Source organism: Gallinula chloropus (assembly GCF_964237585.1).
Source record: "Gallinula chloropus genome assembly, chromosome: 22".
In the NCBI taxonomy this organism is placed as follows: Eukaryota; Metazoa; Chordata; class Aves; order Gruiformes; family Rallidae; genus Gallinula; species Gallinula chloropus.
Window position 1 is genome coordinate 6,784,900 of NC_140107.1, and position 15,873 is coordinate 6,800,772.

Consider the following 15,873-nt stretch of genomic DNA (forward strand, 5'->3'; position numbering starts at 1 on the left):
TAACTCATGGCTTGGTTTATGCACTTCTGTACAGCAACTGAAATTAATAAAGAACTTTTTATCTAACCACCAAGAGGTGAGACTGGATGACTCCTGATGGGCATATCTGAGGAGGGGAGAGAGAAGGGAGTCTGTACTTCAGTTTGGCAGCACAGAGTACCCTGTGCAGTCCCAAAGAGTGAAAAGGAGCCGCTGTAATGAGCAAGTTGGCATTAACTTTATTCTATCTTTGTATAATCTTAAGTACATAAGAAAGGTATGACGAGTACAAGTCACAGGACAGTCTCAAAATAAAAAAATTGCATATTTTTTTTTTGTAAGTTTTGTCCTAGAGAAAAAGAACATTGACACTTTACAGAGGAAATGCAGTTAAGATATACGTATGCCACCCGAGGCGTTGGAAAAATGAAGGTCAAAGCACGTGCAGCTCCCTTGACGGGTCAGTACAGTACTGCAGCTTGGATCCCTCACTCTGCTCCAGGGCCCTGGACCAGAGGCTATGAGCTTCCACCCAAGTGAAGAGCTGAGTGATGGGATAAGGGGGGGTGAGAGGATTCACTCTACAGGGACCGACTGTGGCTGAGGAAGAGCGTGATGAAGCAGCTCAGGGGTTCAGGTGCTGCTGCCCCTGGAGCAGAGGGGACCCTTCCCTGCAGAAGGGGACAGGTTCACAAGAACCAGCCTGGAAGACTGAACCTGAGTTCAGCTGCTCCGAGGAAGCCCTGGGACAACAATCCCCTTGGGAGGGTGGAATGAGAGGTGCTCAGCTCCAAGCTACCAGCCAGACTGGGTGGAGGGTGTGTGTGTGTGGGGGGGGTTAACTGGTCACCCCACCGCAGTCTTCCTGTGGCACTGGTTAACGGAAAGCCTCTTGTCATGGCACAATTGGAAATACACCGAGCTACTGGGAATGATGGAAGTGAAGTGGGGGTGGAATGCTACAGCCCAGGTCCTCAGCCTTTGGTCCAACAAAGCCATTCTCAAGGTCCTGCAATACCACAGACAGCATTTGAGCTGGAACTGGCAGCTTCCAGGACCTTCTAGAGACACCTGCCATGGCAACAGGGTACTCAGGACCCAAGGGAAACCATTATTCATGAGAAGGGGGCAGCTTTCCTCCCTCACTGAACTGTTTGCTTAGAGGTGATACAAAAAAAAAAATGAAACCCAAACCAACCGAACAAGACTCCAAAAGCCAACTGCCAGCACTGGCTGTGACACTCACCCAGAACCCGACTCCATCAATTGGCGCAGTTAGATCATAGGAGGGGAGGAGAAAATGAGAGAGAAACCTTCCTGCTGGTAGATGTGGACGATAACTGAGCCACCACCTGCACCAAACCCCAGGCAGAGGCGTGGTGGTGGCAGCCGGTAGCTGTGTCTCTCGGGTAAAGAGAAGCAGTTTGAGAGCAGAAAGGTACAAGAAATCTAAGAGAATCATCTGAAAGCAGATTTGTCCCACAGCAGGGCTGGGGGAGGGCGTGAGCCTTGGAGCTTTTCTGCTTAGCCAGCGATTTCTGTCACGGTGGTAACCAACTTCTGGCCGTTCCACACTGTCTTGAACTGTTCTGGGACAGGGAATTCGGTCTGGAGGGGAAAAAAGAGGAACCTGCTGTCAAAAGTGGGGTTATGACAGGCTAGGAACCACTCCTGCTGCCCGAGGCAGTACTTCAGGCACTTTGGTTCTTAGGTGTGCCCCCTCTGTCCCCTCCTCCTGTACAAACATAATCTGTTCTGCCCCCAGAGATCCCCAGGAGAAACTCACAAAACACCAGTTCCTCCCAGTAAAGACAAAGAACTTGGTTTGCAGGTTTCAGCACCTCATCACCATTCCCAGCACCCAAGCCCAGTCTCAAGCTGTCCCCCCAGACCTCACCAACCCCAAAGTTCCCTGCACAGCTCAGAACACAAACCCTGCCCCGCATCACCCCCAACCCCAGGCCAGTTTCAGGACTTACAAAGTCACCCCCCTCTGTGGGAATAAGGACGTTCATCTCCGAGGACTTGGCACTGACGATTTCGCAGTCTAGGGAGCTCTTGCTCAGGTACACGTGGCAACCGTCTGTCTTGTTGATGGAGATCGTTGGCACTTTGCCCATCACCTACCAGGGCGGCAGCAAGAGCAGCGTGAGCTTGAACTGGGCAACCACAACCTCTCTCTCCTGAGCTTGCTTTCAAGGCAAGAGGGTCAGCTCCACCCCCCTGCTGCAGACACGCAGATTCAGCATTGGTGAGGCTGAACCTCGAGTGCTGGGTCCAGTTCTGGGCTTCCCACCATAAGGAGGACATTGAGGTCCTGGAGCCAGTCCAGAGAAGGGCAGCCAGGCTGGGGAAGGGGCTGGAGGGCAAATCCTCTGAGGAACAGCTGAGGGAGCTGGGGTTGTTCAGCCTGGAGAAGAGGAGGCTGAGGGGAGACCTTATCACCACATACAACTACCTGAAGGGAGGTTGTAGAGAGGTGGGCGATGGTCTCCTCAGCCAGGGGACAGGGGATAGGACAAGGGTCAATGGCCTCAAGCTGTGCCAGGGCAGCTTTAGATTGGATATTAGAAAAGCATTTTTTACTGAAAGAGTTGTCAGGGCTGGAACAGGCTGCCCAGGGAGGGGCTGAGTCACCTGCCCTGGATGTGTTCAGAAAAAGGGTTGATGAGGTACTTAGGGATATGGTTTAGCATAGGATGGGGATGGTTGGACTTGATGATCTTCAAAGGTCTCTTCCAACCTTGTGGTTCTGTGATTCAAGTACTCCCATCTTTGGCAAAGACCCCAAGTTATTTCTTGCCCTGATCTCTTAAGAATAAAACTACAGCAAAGCTGGGGGAACGAACCATCTCCCATCAGATACCAACACTGAAATCAGAGCAGATTCTCCTGCCAGCCTCCTGCTTTGGCAGTCACACAGCGTGCTGCCCGCCTCAGAGGCTCATCCTTTACCTCAAAGCCCTGCTGCAGCTCAGGGGGGCAACATTCAGCCCATTTCCCAAGGGCTGGGCAGGGTGAGCTGCAGAGCAGGAGGACACACAGCCTTTGATGAACACTCTACAGACTCACTGCTGTTCTGGAAATAAAGCTACTCAGAGAAGCAGATGCTACAGACATGTCAGTCATACTCCAGGCAGAGAGAACAGGATGCTGATACTCACCTGAACTTTAATGTCCCGGCTGTTGATGATCTCTACTATGCCCACCACGTCATCAAACACCAGACCAAGCTTCTTACAGTTATCTGCAAAGACAAGACAGGACAGGTCATGGGAAGGCTCTGCTGCAGACAGACCAGCCCATGGAAGCGGCTCGCAGGGTTTCTCCGCTTACCGAGGGTGATGGAGTTGATCTTGCCTTTGATTTGGAGTGTGCTGTTTGTACACTTGAAGACATAGGCTACCTGCTTCAACTCTGTGTCACTGATGACAAGGTTAGTGGCATTCTCCTGGTTTTCCTGAAAAGGCAGCAAAACACCCACTTTACTTGGAATATAAACCAAAGAATCCATGTGAAGAGCAGTGCAGTCCCCTTAAGAGTGAACTGTAAGGACTTTCAGGTGCCTCCTAAAGAGAGACCTTCAGGAGACCCCCCCCTTCCCTGCTGCAATGCTCCCATCCCTCCAACCCACTCACACCAACACCAGGCACTCACCACCCTCCACTTCTTGCCCTCTAATTCTAGCAACGCCGGCGCCTTCGGGGAGGTTTTCTGGGAGGGGTTGGCATTGCAGCCTGGCTTGGGAGCAGTGAAAGGTTTGGGTCCACTTCTCACAGGACCCCCTTGGTTCTTCAGCGCTGGATTCTTGTGGGTCTTCATGTCATCTGAAACATGTCTTAAACCTGCGAGAGAAGTCAGGCCTGAGATCCAGCTCTCCTCCAAGAACAGGGTGTGTCACAAACACGGGGTGTCAGCGGTTACAACAATCATCACAACAACATTGTTCAACATGGAAGTGGATGGCTGGGCCTGAGCACAAGTGCCAGAGAGTGAAAGAGGGAGCAGGACACACTGCACTGCCAATGAGAGCACGAGAAGGACCGTAGAACCAGAAGGCACCAGCAATCCCACACTGCAGCTGGAAGCCCCCTCACCTTTGTTCCACCCCTGCCCAGGTACGCTAACCAGGCCCTACAGGAGAGGGACACGTTCCACACAGCTACAGATAGGTCTGAAATTGCACCTTTCCTACTCAAGCTGTGCAGGAGCCAAAGAGCTCCCTCCCTCAGTGCCAGCCAGAGACTAATCTCTTGCTACACGCAACAGACGTGGGTGAGAACTCGCTCAGATGTGTTCCCTCTGTCCCTGCTAACTGCCCCCGGGCTGCTTCTGGCTCCCAGCCCCATCCTCAGGTGTCAGCTCTGTTACTGCAAGCGCCCTGTCTAGGCAGGGGCACGGAAGGGACAGCAGCAACACGAGGATTACAGGGCACAACAGCTCCTGGCTGCTCTCCCTCTGCCAGCTACTTCCACCTACCAGAGGTGATGCCTTCTCCCCGATTGATCTGGGCGAAGAGCGCGGAGCGGGAGGCAGAGTCATCCATGCTGGAGCTGCTGGGCGCTGGAGCAGGAGGGGGAGGAGGGCCTGGTGGGGGAGGCGCAGCCCCCCCTGGGGGACCAGATGGTGATTTACCTCCTTCTGTTGCTACAGGACCCTGGAAGAGGCCAGCAAGAGGAAAAGGCATTGCACAAGCTCGGTATCTGCTGCAATCACCTGCAATACTCCCCTAAGAGGCTCCTTGATGCAGCCAGCACTTACTGTTTTGCTCCAGGTCAGCCCTGTGGTGTGGTACTCTTTGATATAGGCCTGCAGCTCTGTCCAGATGCTCAGGTAAGCTTTCACCCAGTCCACCTGCTTTTTATCTCTGGGGACACAAAGAGATCATGAGGAGTAAGCAGGTGTGTTTGACATTAACACCCAAAGACTACAACCAGCTCTTCACACCTCTCCACCTCCAGCACCGCGTTCCAGCTTCAGCATCAACCTTGTACCTGTGGGCAGGAGGCCACAGGCCCCTTCTGCTCTGTAACCCATTTTAATCCAGGAGCTGGGACCCCCAACAAGACCCGTTCCTGAGACACAACTTCGTGCTTTAGGGAACAGCTCAGCTACTTCCTACCAGGGATCCCAGCTGACATGTGAACACAAGGAATCTCATCCCCAAGGATCTGGGAAGAACAGCTAAGTGAGGAATACCACTGCCCCTACACACCCAGCTAGGTGTGTTTAGTGACACCTTTAAGAGAGAAGGTGAACTTACACATCCTTGTACTCCTTGAGGATTCGGTTGGTATAAAACATGGCAGCATCAGTCATTTCCTTCACGTAAGGACCAGGCTTTGGTGCCTGAAGAAGAAAGAACACATGGGCATGGAACAGCTGACCAGGGAGCCAGGCTTTTCCCACCAGTCCAAGGAAACCAACTTCCCCCTGGAGTTCTTACCATGGCCACCCAGCCCAGGGCTGGGATGCTCTCGCTGACTGCTGATAAGTGATTGAACAGTTTGCTGCCACGATTCTTCTCCCTGAAATTCTGCACTGCCTGGATTTGCTCTGAGATGGGTTTCAGAAGCGATGAGAACGCGTTCTGCGGGACCAGAGGGATGAGGGATGAGTTAAATACATTAGCATGGCTCTGGAGTGGCTGCACACACCTTCACAGGCAGCTCTGCTGGGATCACAGGCAGTTGGAGGAAGGTGCCAACTGGTGTGAGTTACTGCTACAGCTCCTGCCCAGGCCTGGCCTCCCCATGAACTGAGCACAATCCCACAGCCCAGCTCCTCCAGGGCTGAAGTCATCGCTCCCAACCGGATCAGCACTATGGGAGTACGCCAAGAACTGTGACTCATGCTCAATCCAAGAGACACTGACAAAGCTCGTTAGCTGTGAGGACAGAAATAGCATTTGCCTTTCCTGGGTCCTTTTGTTCCAAGACAGTCTGTCAAATTATCCTCTCCTTTATAAACCCTCAGAGGGGAAAAACAAAGATGTCACAGGGTGTTTGCAGCCCGGGACCTCCAGCCTGTGTTACAATCAGAGTCACAAGTTTGCCAGTCCCCCAAGCAAGCTGCACTGCAGGATTCAAGTTACTGCTCAAGCCAGCCAGCATTTGGGTGAGAAAAACCACGTGTGGTGTTCGCTCTGATGGCTGACAAAGTGCTTATTACAAGTCTTCTGAGGTCAGAGCAGACAACTCAACAGGACCAGAGAAGCCCTTGGGGCAACTCTGCTTCCTTCTAAGATCAGAAAGTCTCCCGCTGGTGGCAGCACTGAGGGACAAATTTGGGAAAAACTTGCTTGTCAAAGGCCTTTCCCACGTGCTCTGCCTTCCTGTCTTCAGAGGAGAGCAGAGAGGTTCTGAGCACATTCAGAAGCTCCAGCCCAGCGCCACTGTCAAGTTAACAGGATGGGGAAATTCTTTGCCACAAGCAACAAGAGCTCAGACATTTTGCATTTCAAACTGGCTGCTCTGGAACTGGTGAGACTTGGGCAAGGCAGCCTGCACAGAGGCCTACACTAGATCCAAGGCTGCTCTTTGTTGATATTCCTTTATTTAAATTATGTGTCAGTGGAATTTGTAAGCAGATTCTCAGGCCAGAGGCTATGCAGAATGGTGTCCCAGCAAGCCTGGAAGTTAAACAACCCTCCAATGCTGACTTTGGGGACAAAAGATGCAGATATATTTTGCAGTGAATAGGAAAGTGGCACCAAAATCCAGCTACCATAGTGCAGCAGGAGAAGCTGAGCCACATCATAACTGCAAAGAGAAGCAAGGTGGGATCCTGTTGCTTGGGAACAACAGCTCTTGCAGGGAAAACCCAATGCCTTCAGGATCAGATTCTCAGTCACACATCCTGCTGAGAAGCAGCAGCCTAAGCCAACGCATTAAATTACTTGCTAAGGACAAATCAATCCTAAAAGCTCAGCTATTATTCAGAGACCATTCAAGAGAGACAAGTGCCTGTTAGACCTCAGGAGGAGTTAATGCCTGTAAGCACCACAGAATGAAAAGCACGCTCCACGCAAACCCGGCTGCAGCCCCTGGCTCAGAGGAGCTCCTGGCAGCAGGTTGCATCTGAGGGAACAGGGATTGTGCAGTGCTGGTGCCAGGGGAAACCTGAGACAGGCGCTGTGAGGCGATGCTCACAAGCTGCTCTGACACCTACAGAAAACTGGTAGCTCTAATGACTGGAAAACACCAGTTCTGCAGCTCAAAATCAACCTCCAGAACTCTGCCCAGTATCACAGCAGCAGCGAAACAGTTCACCCTTCCAGCAAGTGGCACCTCATGCATGTGAGTGTCTCCTCTGGTTCCTCTTTCAGAGCAACGGTTAACGGCCCCAGTTCCCCAACAGCACCAGTGAGCTCTCAGGCAGGAGTGTGCAAGGTTTCCAGTGAGCCATCTCCCAGACTTACCTCTGCTGGCTGCTGATGCTGAGACGCTGTCACCAGAAGAGCCCTCTGGCTCATCAAACCTGCCTGAACCATGTCCGCCTAAGGATAGAAAGAGTCACACCAGCACTCCCCAGGTACCCAGAATCACACCACCCATCATTCCAGCTCCCCCTGCTCCCAGTCCCCAGCCTGGGAGGAAGCAGCTATGCTGATCTCAAAGCACATATCCTGGGAAACAACCCCATCCTTAAAGAAAATCTGTAAGACCATATGCATGTCCTGAGATGGGTGTTTTACAGGCTTGTGTCAAAGCCTACAGATCCACAGAATTGTAGGGGTTGGAAGGGACCTCAAGAGATCATGGAGATCACCCAAGCTAACAAAGACTTGAAGGAGGGGTGTGATTCACAGCCTGTGTAGGTGATGAGCTGCTGGGGGTTATCTGGGCAGCTGCATCTGGTCTGAATCCTCCAGGATTATAAGCATGCTGGAGTACAGTGCTAAAGGAATGCAAACACCGACATGCTTGGCCCTAACAGCCCCAAAGAACAAGCAGCATTTGGAGTGGAGGGAGAACACGAGTCCTTACGTGCTTCTGCACATCCCCACCAACTTCTTTGCTGATCCTGATGTAGTCGGCCACGGGGCCGGCCAGAAGGGCGTCGAAAGCCTGCACGTACTGAGCCACTCCTGCAGAGAAGGAACCAGAGCACAGGTATCAGAGACATGCCCAGGGGGCTTCTGGGCTGAGAGGACACCCCCATACCCACCCCGAGCACAAGAGGCTCGGCCTGAGGCACGCAGTGGGACGGGGATGAGGGAAGTGCTGCAGGAAGCCCTTATCTGCACAGGGCAGTAACCACAGGGCGCTCTGCGTCTGCGCGGCACCTGCTGTGAAACTCACTTCCCCTCCACACAGCCAGTTTGTCTAACAGCCCTTCCTGCACCAGCACTGCCTGCTCCACAACAGCTACTCCTGGGGAGCTGTGCCTCACCTTTGGAAGAGCCGTCTCCGCACATGCTGGTCCCTTGGCACACCGTCTCCAGGCGCACCACAGCCTTCTCCAACCGTTCAACCAGTCCTTCCATATCTACTGCTGTCTACAACCTGCTGAGACAAAGCAGTTACTCACCAGAGGGGTTATCAGGTGCCTGGCACAAGCTCTACCAGTTCCAGAGAAGCAACTTCTGCCTCACTCCGCACCCCGATGACAGGCGGCAGGTACCCTCCCATTAGCAGGGACACAGGGGTCACACAACAGCCATGCATGCGGCCACTCTGCATTTCCACAGTTGCTCCCTGAAGGCCACAAAGTCTTATTCCACGGTAAAGACTTCTTACTCACAGAACACTAAACCATACATCTTCTAACCTCGTCCTGACACCCCTCTGTAAGCCAAAGTTCCTCACAGAACCTCACTGCGGTCAGCCCTTGGCTCAAGCAAGTCAAAAGCGATTGCTTCACCGGGAGCTCCTGCACCTCGGGTCAGAACTGGTGGGTTTGATTCTCCAAAGTCATCTGTGGGGACTTCCCAGGGTCTCAAATTCCTCCAAGGCACATCTCTAACCCCAGCATCACAACAGCACAGAGCATCAGCGGGCAAGATGAGCCACCCCGGCACACGCCAAGGTGAGCAGCTGCACGAGCTAAGGAGGCAGAGCTGCTCCTACAACAACACACCCCTGTTCCTCCTCTCTCTCTGCAGGCTTTGGGACCTGAGCAGCGCACAGGAAGGCAGTTTAGGCACAAAAGCCATTTGAAGCATCTCATCTGGAAAAAGTCTGAAGCATCATCTGAACTTCCCAGTAATCGCTGCTGTGCAGAGACTCAGCACTGAGGAGCAGGACCAGTCACGCTCCAGGCACACTAACGCCTGGGGAATGCAGGAGGGAGTCACCAGTGGCAGTTGGATCTTATCACAGCTCACTGGAAGAGTTTGCAATGTGAATCATGATTAGTGCCTGGACATGGGTTCCTTCTCAGGGCAGCAGCCTGTGGGTGCTCAGCACCCAGCCCGCAGGAGAACATCCTCCCAGCATGCTCCCCACAATGCAGGGCTTATCCAGCTGCCCCCTCACAACCCAACACTCCACCTCTCAGAAATGAAACCTGAGGTTCTAACAAGGGTTTCTCTTTTGCTCATGAGCCTTCTCCAAAGCATGTGGTTTCAGCCCCATTTCCAGAGGATGTGGGACAAGTATGGGCTCAGTCACAAGCCACACCGATGCCACGCGACAGACAAGTCCATTTCCAACCCCTCTTCCACCTGCCTGTGCCTAAAGAAGCAGCACTGGTGTGGGGGGCAGGGAGATGCCCTCTCCCCTCCCAAGAGGAAGAGCATGGTTTCCTCCTCTGTGCAAGAGCGAACAGGAGATGCTGCTGCCCATAAAACTGGACAGTAGAAACTGGAAGGCTTCCAGAGACAAAAATATTCAGAGAGGCTGAAGCTCGTGGGCAGTCGCCCATACAATCCCCAGCCATGAATACCTCCTTTTTTTTTGTTCTGGCACTTCTTTTTTAAACTCAGCCCAAGGCAGAATCCTGACCACAGGATAGTCAGCGCTCTGCTGCGGCCGAGGACGACGCATCCCGAATGGGGCTCACGTCTCCAAGCGGGAGCGCAGCCAAGAGCAGGGTTCTGCCTCCCCCGCTCTCAGCACACTCAAAGAAACAGTTATTTCCCCCCCCCCCCCCCCCTCCTAAAAAGCCACCTGTTCAGGAAATTCTCCCATGCTTTGAGCTTGCAGCAAGACAGAGGGGTGTAATGCAGGGGTCCAAGGAAGAACACGGGGTTCGCTGGGCAGACAAAGCGCTGCTCTGCGTCACTGATCCCCACCACGTTCTGTGCGAGGCTCTAATCTTATCAGCCCCAGTACTGAGTTGCAAGCAGCGTTTCAAATCAGGATTACAAACCAGAAAGCCCAGATGGAAAGCTGCTTCCGACGCCCCAGCAATACAACATGCTGTGGCAACGAGCTTATCGCATCAGTCCCAGGTATGCCAACGGGATTCGTCTCCTTAGCAAGAGAGTTCCTCGAGATTCAGGTTCCCAGCAGCCTCCTGGATGCTGGACACATCCATCCTGGGTTTTCCTGACAGAAGCCATAACCTTGCAGTGCCTGAGCTCGTTCCTGTTCCCATTTAATGGGCAGCATTAGCACAACTCAGGAGATAAGTCACTCGGTAAGTGGGCAGTAAAGTCAGAACGAAGTGCAGGCAGCACAAAGTCCTAGAGCCAGCAGCGCTACTCCAGTCACTCCTCACTAAAGCTAGGCTCAACTCACCCTTCCTACGCTCTTTGCCCTGTGGATGAAGCTCTTTCTGCTATCAACAAGCCCACCTGGGGTGGAAGGAGAAGATTTAACTGTCCAGACCAGACCTAACTAACTGCAGGCAGCGTCTGCGATGCAGCGGGGTAAATATCACACAGGAAGTAAAGAGATCACAGAGCAGACCTGCCCAGCCCACAGCAGAACAGGGTTTTGTTTCCCAAGCACTCTGAAGAATTTGTCAACAACAGAACAGCTTCACAGGGTCTAATTGGGTAGGATTTAATTTGCTTTCTTTCAAGAAGCAGCCAAGACACACAGATTGCCCAGGGGTCACGTCTGTTCAGCACATCGCCCTGTGCTCAGGAGGAAGGAGAACAGCTTTCAAGCTGCACCAGGCAGTGGGGGTTAGACTTCTCCAGCTGATGGGAGCAGACTTGAAGCTCTCCCCTTTGGGGACTATAACACATGATTAAATCTAGGTCTTGTTTAAATTCAATTGAACTTTGATTACCAACGGAGCGGAAGCTACGGACTCACAAACACACAGTTCATCCCCGGCCAGAACGCCCAGTTATTTTCACAGCACATTTAGTAAAGCCATTAACCAGCCTTTATTCCCATCCAGGCTCGGGAACACAGCTCAAACACAACGCACAGCCACCAGGCTTTCATAGAATCACAGAATGATAGACTGGTCTGGGTTGGGAGGGACCCCAAGGGTCACAGAGCTCCAACCCCCCTGCCACAGGCAGGGACACCAACCTCCAGGCCTGGAGCTACACAAGGTTGCCCAGGGCCACATCCAACCTGGCCCTGAACACCCCCAGGGATGGGGCACCCACCCCCTCTCTGGGCAGTCTGTTCCAGCCCCTCACCACTCTCTCTGGAAAGAACTTCCCTCTAATATCTCATCTAACCCTTCCCTCCTTCAGCTCTGATCCAGCCCCCTTGTCCTGCCATTGTCTGCCTTTTCATCTGCACCCAGGCTCTTCCAATACACTGATCAGATCAATGAAGGGAAGGGATTGCATTTCTAAAGCCACTAGTGAGCCCAAAGCCAGCCCCATCCAACACCACAGCAAGAGGAGTTTCCTGTTTGGATAACATCAAGGCGTCGGGATGTCCCAGCCAGGGGCCAGTCCTCAGCAGCGAGCAAATTCTCATAAATCCAGCAGAAACCCCATCCCAGTGGTGCCTGTGACAGCACACTGACCAGAGCCCTCGCTCAGACAGGGGAGATGTGTTGCTGTCACAGCCGGAGCCAGTCAAACCCACGCCTGCGCTGGGCTCCGGCTCAGCCCCACACGCCGCCGTCAGCCAGGCGAAATTTGCATCAGCTGCTTCCTGTTCCTGCAGGCAAAGGGAGTGAAGATGGGACGACTAAATTAAGAACATACCACAGTTTATTTCTGAGCTGACACTGGGACATCTCCAGGGATCAGCTACCAGATCATTTCCAACATTTCCAGCTTCCAAAAGCCCAAAGATGTTTTTTACCTCTTTAAACCGGTTCAGCTCCTCAAGTGAGGAACTATTTGAAGCACAGCAGAAGTCAAATGCCTGACTCCAGTCGGTTGTCAGGACCAGCCACGAACACAAGACAGCTATTGCTGGGCCCAGCAGCTGCCAAGACAGAGATCTCTGCTGTTTATAGCACGACAATACTTGCTGACGTTGCTCCAGAAGCCGTGGTGCCTACTCCTGGCATTTCAGATCTGCTTTAGTTAGAAAACCAAAAGCACTCTAGAAAATAATAATAATAATAAAGCACCTGGCCCCTAATTAAGCTCTCTCAAATACCAAATCCTACCCAAATCATTAAAAACGTCACTTGGCATTTTTACTCAGCTATTAAGAGATGGTTCAAGTATCACCTCACGCTGGAGCTAGTGCAAGAGGTCCTTTTCCATCACAACTACATGAAATCACAGAATCCCAGACTGGTCTGGGTTGGAAGGGACCCCAAGGATCACAGAGCTCCAACCCCCTGCCACAGGCAGGGACACCACCTCCAGGCCTGGAGCTACACAAGGTTGCCCAGGGCCCCATCCAACCTGGCCTCGAACACCCCCAGGGATGGGGCACCCACCCCCTCACCATTCTCTCTGTAAAGAGCTTCCCCCTAATATCCAATTTAAACCTTCCTTCCTTTAGCTTCAATCCAGGCTTGCCAGACTCTGTTGCTACGCTCCTCTCATTTCTGTTCCCCATCAGGGCGATGAATCTGCCAGGGAAGTAACCAAGGATCACAGGTCTCAGCTAAACTGGATACAGCATCAGGAATTCCAAGCATGGAACCTCATCAGCATCACTCCTGAGCTCTGCCTGCTCAAGCAGAGGCCGCTCAGCTGAACTTTGGTCCGTGAATAACAGGGTATTTTTGGCTTTCAGAAAGCTCAGCAATATTCCAGGGACACAAGGATCACCTCAGGTAGAGAAAGGGAATGCTGCAGTTTCTTGCTGCCAGGGATTCCCGGTTTGCCAGCGATGGGCACCTATAGTCCTGGCTCAGGGAAACCCAGAGCCCGATGTGCAGAGCCCCACGTGTGAAACAGCTGTGTTATTCTCTTTTCAAGTCGCTGCCACCAAACCCAGAGCATCTGCTCACACCTTCAACCCACCCTGGTCACCACTGAAAGGCAAGAGAGAAGCCAGCAACAGGCTAAAGGCAAAGCTGAGCCCGAGCGACGGGGACGGTACCTGGTGTCAGGAAGCAGAAACCACTGTCAGAGCCCAGCCCGGGGCTGCGGCAAGTGCGTCCGGTCACAGAGAGCTGGAGACACCGCCTGGGCACACGCACAGCTCCCTGCCCGAGTGAGTCAGCCTGGCGCTGCCGGTAACCTACCGCCCCATCGCCCTCCGACCCGCCCGCCGCATCACCGGGGAGAGGCGGAACCGGGCTGAAAGCTGCGGGGATGGCAGGAGCTGCCGGTGGACCGGCCGCCAGCCCCTCCTCCCCCGACTTCCAGGGAACGGAACCGCAGCGGGAGGATTTAAAAGCCTCTCGCCGGTGATGCGGGGCAGGGAGAGGCCCCCCCCCCCGGGTCGTGCCTCAACCGGACGGCGAGTCCCGGTGCGGGTGGGTGGCTCAGACCCCGGAAACTCCCCCCGCCTCCCCTGCACAATTCGGGTGCGGAGACGCCCCCGGGCCGGGCCCCCGCAGCAGGAAGCCCGGAACGGCCCCGCGCCGTAGCTCGGGTGGTGGCCAGCCCCGGTAACAGCCGCCTCGGGGCTTTACCGCCCCGTTTAAAGGATCTACCGCCCCCCCCCAGCACCCGGGCCGAGCTGCTCCCGCCCCCTCCCTCCCCCAGCGCGGCAGGGACGGAAGGAGCCGGTGTCCCCCCCCACCCCAACCGTGCGGGCCCGACCCCTCACCGGTGCCTCTCGGCCACCTCCGGGCCACAGCTCGGCCGCCAGCGGCTCCCCCCCCCCCCCCCGCCCCGGGCAGTCTCCTCCCGCCGATAGCGGCCCCGGGGCAGGGCCCGAGGCCCCAGCCGAGAGCCGCCGCCCCCCAGCCCCCGCCCCGGCGCTCACCTCGCCTCCCCGCCGCGCTCCCGCTGCTCCGCCGCCGACACCCGGCGCCGCCCAGCACACCCCCCCCGCCTCGTACCCGCCGCTTCCGGCCCCCGCCCCGCGCACGGGAAGTGCGCACGGCGCGGCGCGGCGGAGCTTCGGTCAACTGTCGCTCTGCGATTGGTGGATGGGGGTTGTGGGCGTGGCGGGAGAGCAGGAGGAGGCGGGGCGGCGCCTCGCTTCGGGGGTGGAGTCGGGGGTTCTGCGGGGTGGGTGGTTCCCCCGTCTCAGGAGGGGCTGCGGGGCAGGTCTGGGCCCCGGAGCGGGGTTGCGGTGCCGGGAAGAGCTGGGAACTACCCGAGGGGCGGCAGGCTGAGGCCCAGCGATGCGGCCGGGGGCTGCAGCCTGGCTGCCGGGAGCTGCCCTGGAGGAGGGGATTGTCCCGGCCGTGCGGAGACCGGGCTGCGGCCACAGCGGGGGCGGGAGGGAGAAGAGACGCCCAGGGTGAAGTCGGGGCTCTGGGCCCGGGGTGGGGGGTCAGTATCCGGGTGGGGAGCTCAGGGCCCGGCGGGGCTCTGGGCCTGGGGGAGGCTCTGGGCCCGGGGGGGGCTCTGGGCCCTGGGGAGCGGGCTCGGTCCGCACATCCAGCCACCCCTGTGAGGCTCCCGTCCGGCCCTGGGGGCTCTGGAGCCTTGTGCCGCAGACCTGCATTGGTCTGAGGGTCCCAAAGCCTTTGGCGGTAGGTGGATAAATCTTGTAGTCCCAGCTTGGCTGCTGGAGAGCTGAAGAGACCCTTCAGCATGAGGGAGAGGGGAAAAGGTCCCTGGAGAACCGCAGGATTGTTCCCACTCAGAGCTCCGCCACCTGCCTTTACCATCGGGGTAGGGCTTGCCCAAGCAAGGTGTTTGGTGCCACAGCCAGAGGAAGGGCAGCACTTGGCTCTGTCTGCCGCAAGGGACCTGGAGCTTCGCTGCGTTTTTTGGTCCCCAAAGCCCCAGAGAGGGAGGTGAAGCAGCCCTCGGAGCTGGGGGGCTGTGCAGACAGACAGGCAGATGGAGCTTCTGTCCCAGCGAGGGCTGGGACACGTTGATGGGAGGGGAAGAAGGAAGAAGCTTGGTGAGGTCGGCTGACTTTACCACTGCTTCCTGCCCTCTCTGCTCTGCTACCATAGATGGTCATGTCTGCTCTAGTGTGGGGTGGGAGCAAGGCCTGGCCATCGCCGAGCGCTCAAGCAGAGATCCAGGCTCCGTCTGTGGGATCCCAACCCTGACGGGAGCGGGGCCAAGGCTGGAACTGGCGAAGGGCTGGGAGCGTGGCTCTGCTGACATCTAGTGAGGTTGTCTCCTCTGGCTTCTGCTCCCTTGGAGCTTCCCAAACGCTCTGGGGGTTGGATTTCTCTGAGCAGCCAGGCAGGGGTAGGATTTCTGCATCCCCTGGGTGAAGATGCTGCTCACCGCTACCCCGCTCCTCTCTGCGCAGCTCCCCCCCACGGCTGCCCCGGCGAAGCGCACGGAGCCGAGTTGGACCTGGCACCGCCCTCACCTCGTGCTGGAGCCTATGAGCAGCCGCCGATGCCATCTGCCTGGTTTTCTGGGCTTCTTGCCTCATTTCCCACCCTGCCAACAGCTGATCTGCCTCTTGCAGCTGTCTCCATCACGATCAGACACCTTAGGATCAACTGACGTGATGCCAAGTAGAAAATAAGATT

The 15,873-nt window shown here is 55.4% G+C and overlaps 1 protein-coding gene across 1 annotated transcript; it reads right to left on the reverse strand.

Moving 5' to 3' along the window:
- Positions 1 to 195: 195 nt before the first annotated feature.
- Positions 196 to 14,223, reverse strand: CAP1 (cyclase associated actin cytoskeleton regulatory protein 1). The gene is made up of 13 exons (XM_084274401.1): positions 14,187 to 14,223; positions 8,374 to 8,486; positions 7,968 to 8,068; positions 7,400 to 7,477; positions 5,426 to 5,569; positions 5,243 to 5,328; positions 4,741 to 4,846; positions 4,459 to 4,636; positions 3,637 to 3,824; positions 3,316 to 3,439; positions 3,144 to 3,226; positions 1,959 to 2,102; positions 196 to 1,587 (listed from the first exon to the last, which is right to left on the reverse strand). The coding sequence occupies exons 2-13, from the start codon at positions 8,465 to 8,467 to the stop codon at positions 1,504 to 1,506; spliced, it is 1,410 nt and encodes a 469-aa protein (XP_084130527.1). The 5' UTR covers positions 8,468 to 8,486; positions 14,187 to 14,223; the 3' UTR covers positions 196 to 1,503.
- Between the last annotated feature and the right edge of the window lie 1,650 nt (positions 14,224 to 15,873).

Coding starts and splice junctions, on each gene's coding strand:
- CAP1 (XM_084274401.1), bottom strand. CDS start 8,467: ATGGAAGGACTGGTTGAACGGTTGGAGAAGGCTGTGGTGCGCCTGGAG. Junction 3,440..3,636: donor AGGGCAAGAAGTGGAGGGTG/GTGAGTGCCTGG, acceptor CTGCCTTTTCAG/GAAAACCAGGAGAATGCCAC. Junction 3,227..3,315: donor GATCAACTCCATCACCCTCG/GTAAGCGGAGAA, acceptor TTGTCTTTGCAG/ATAACTGTAAGAAGCTTGGT.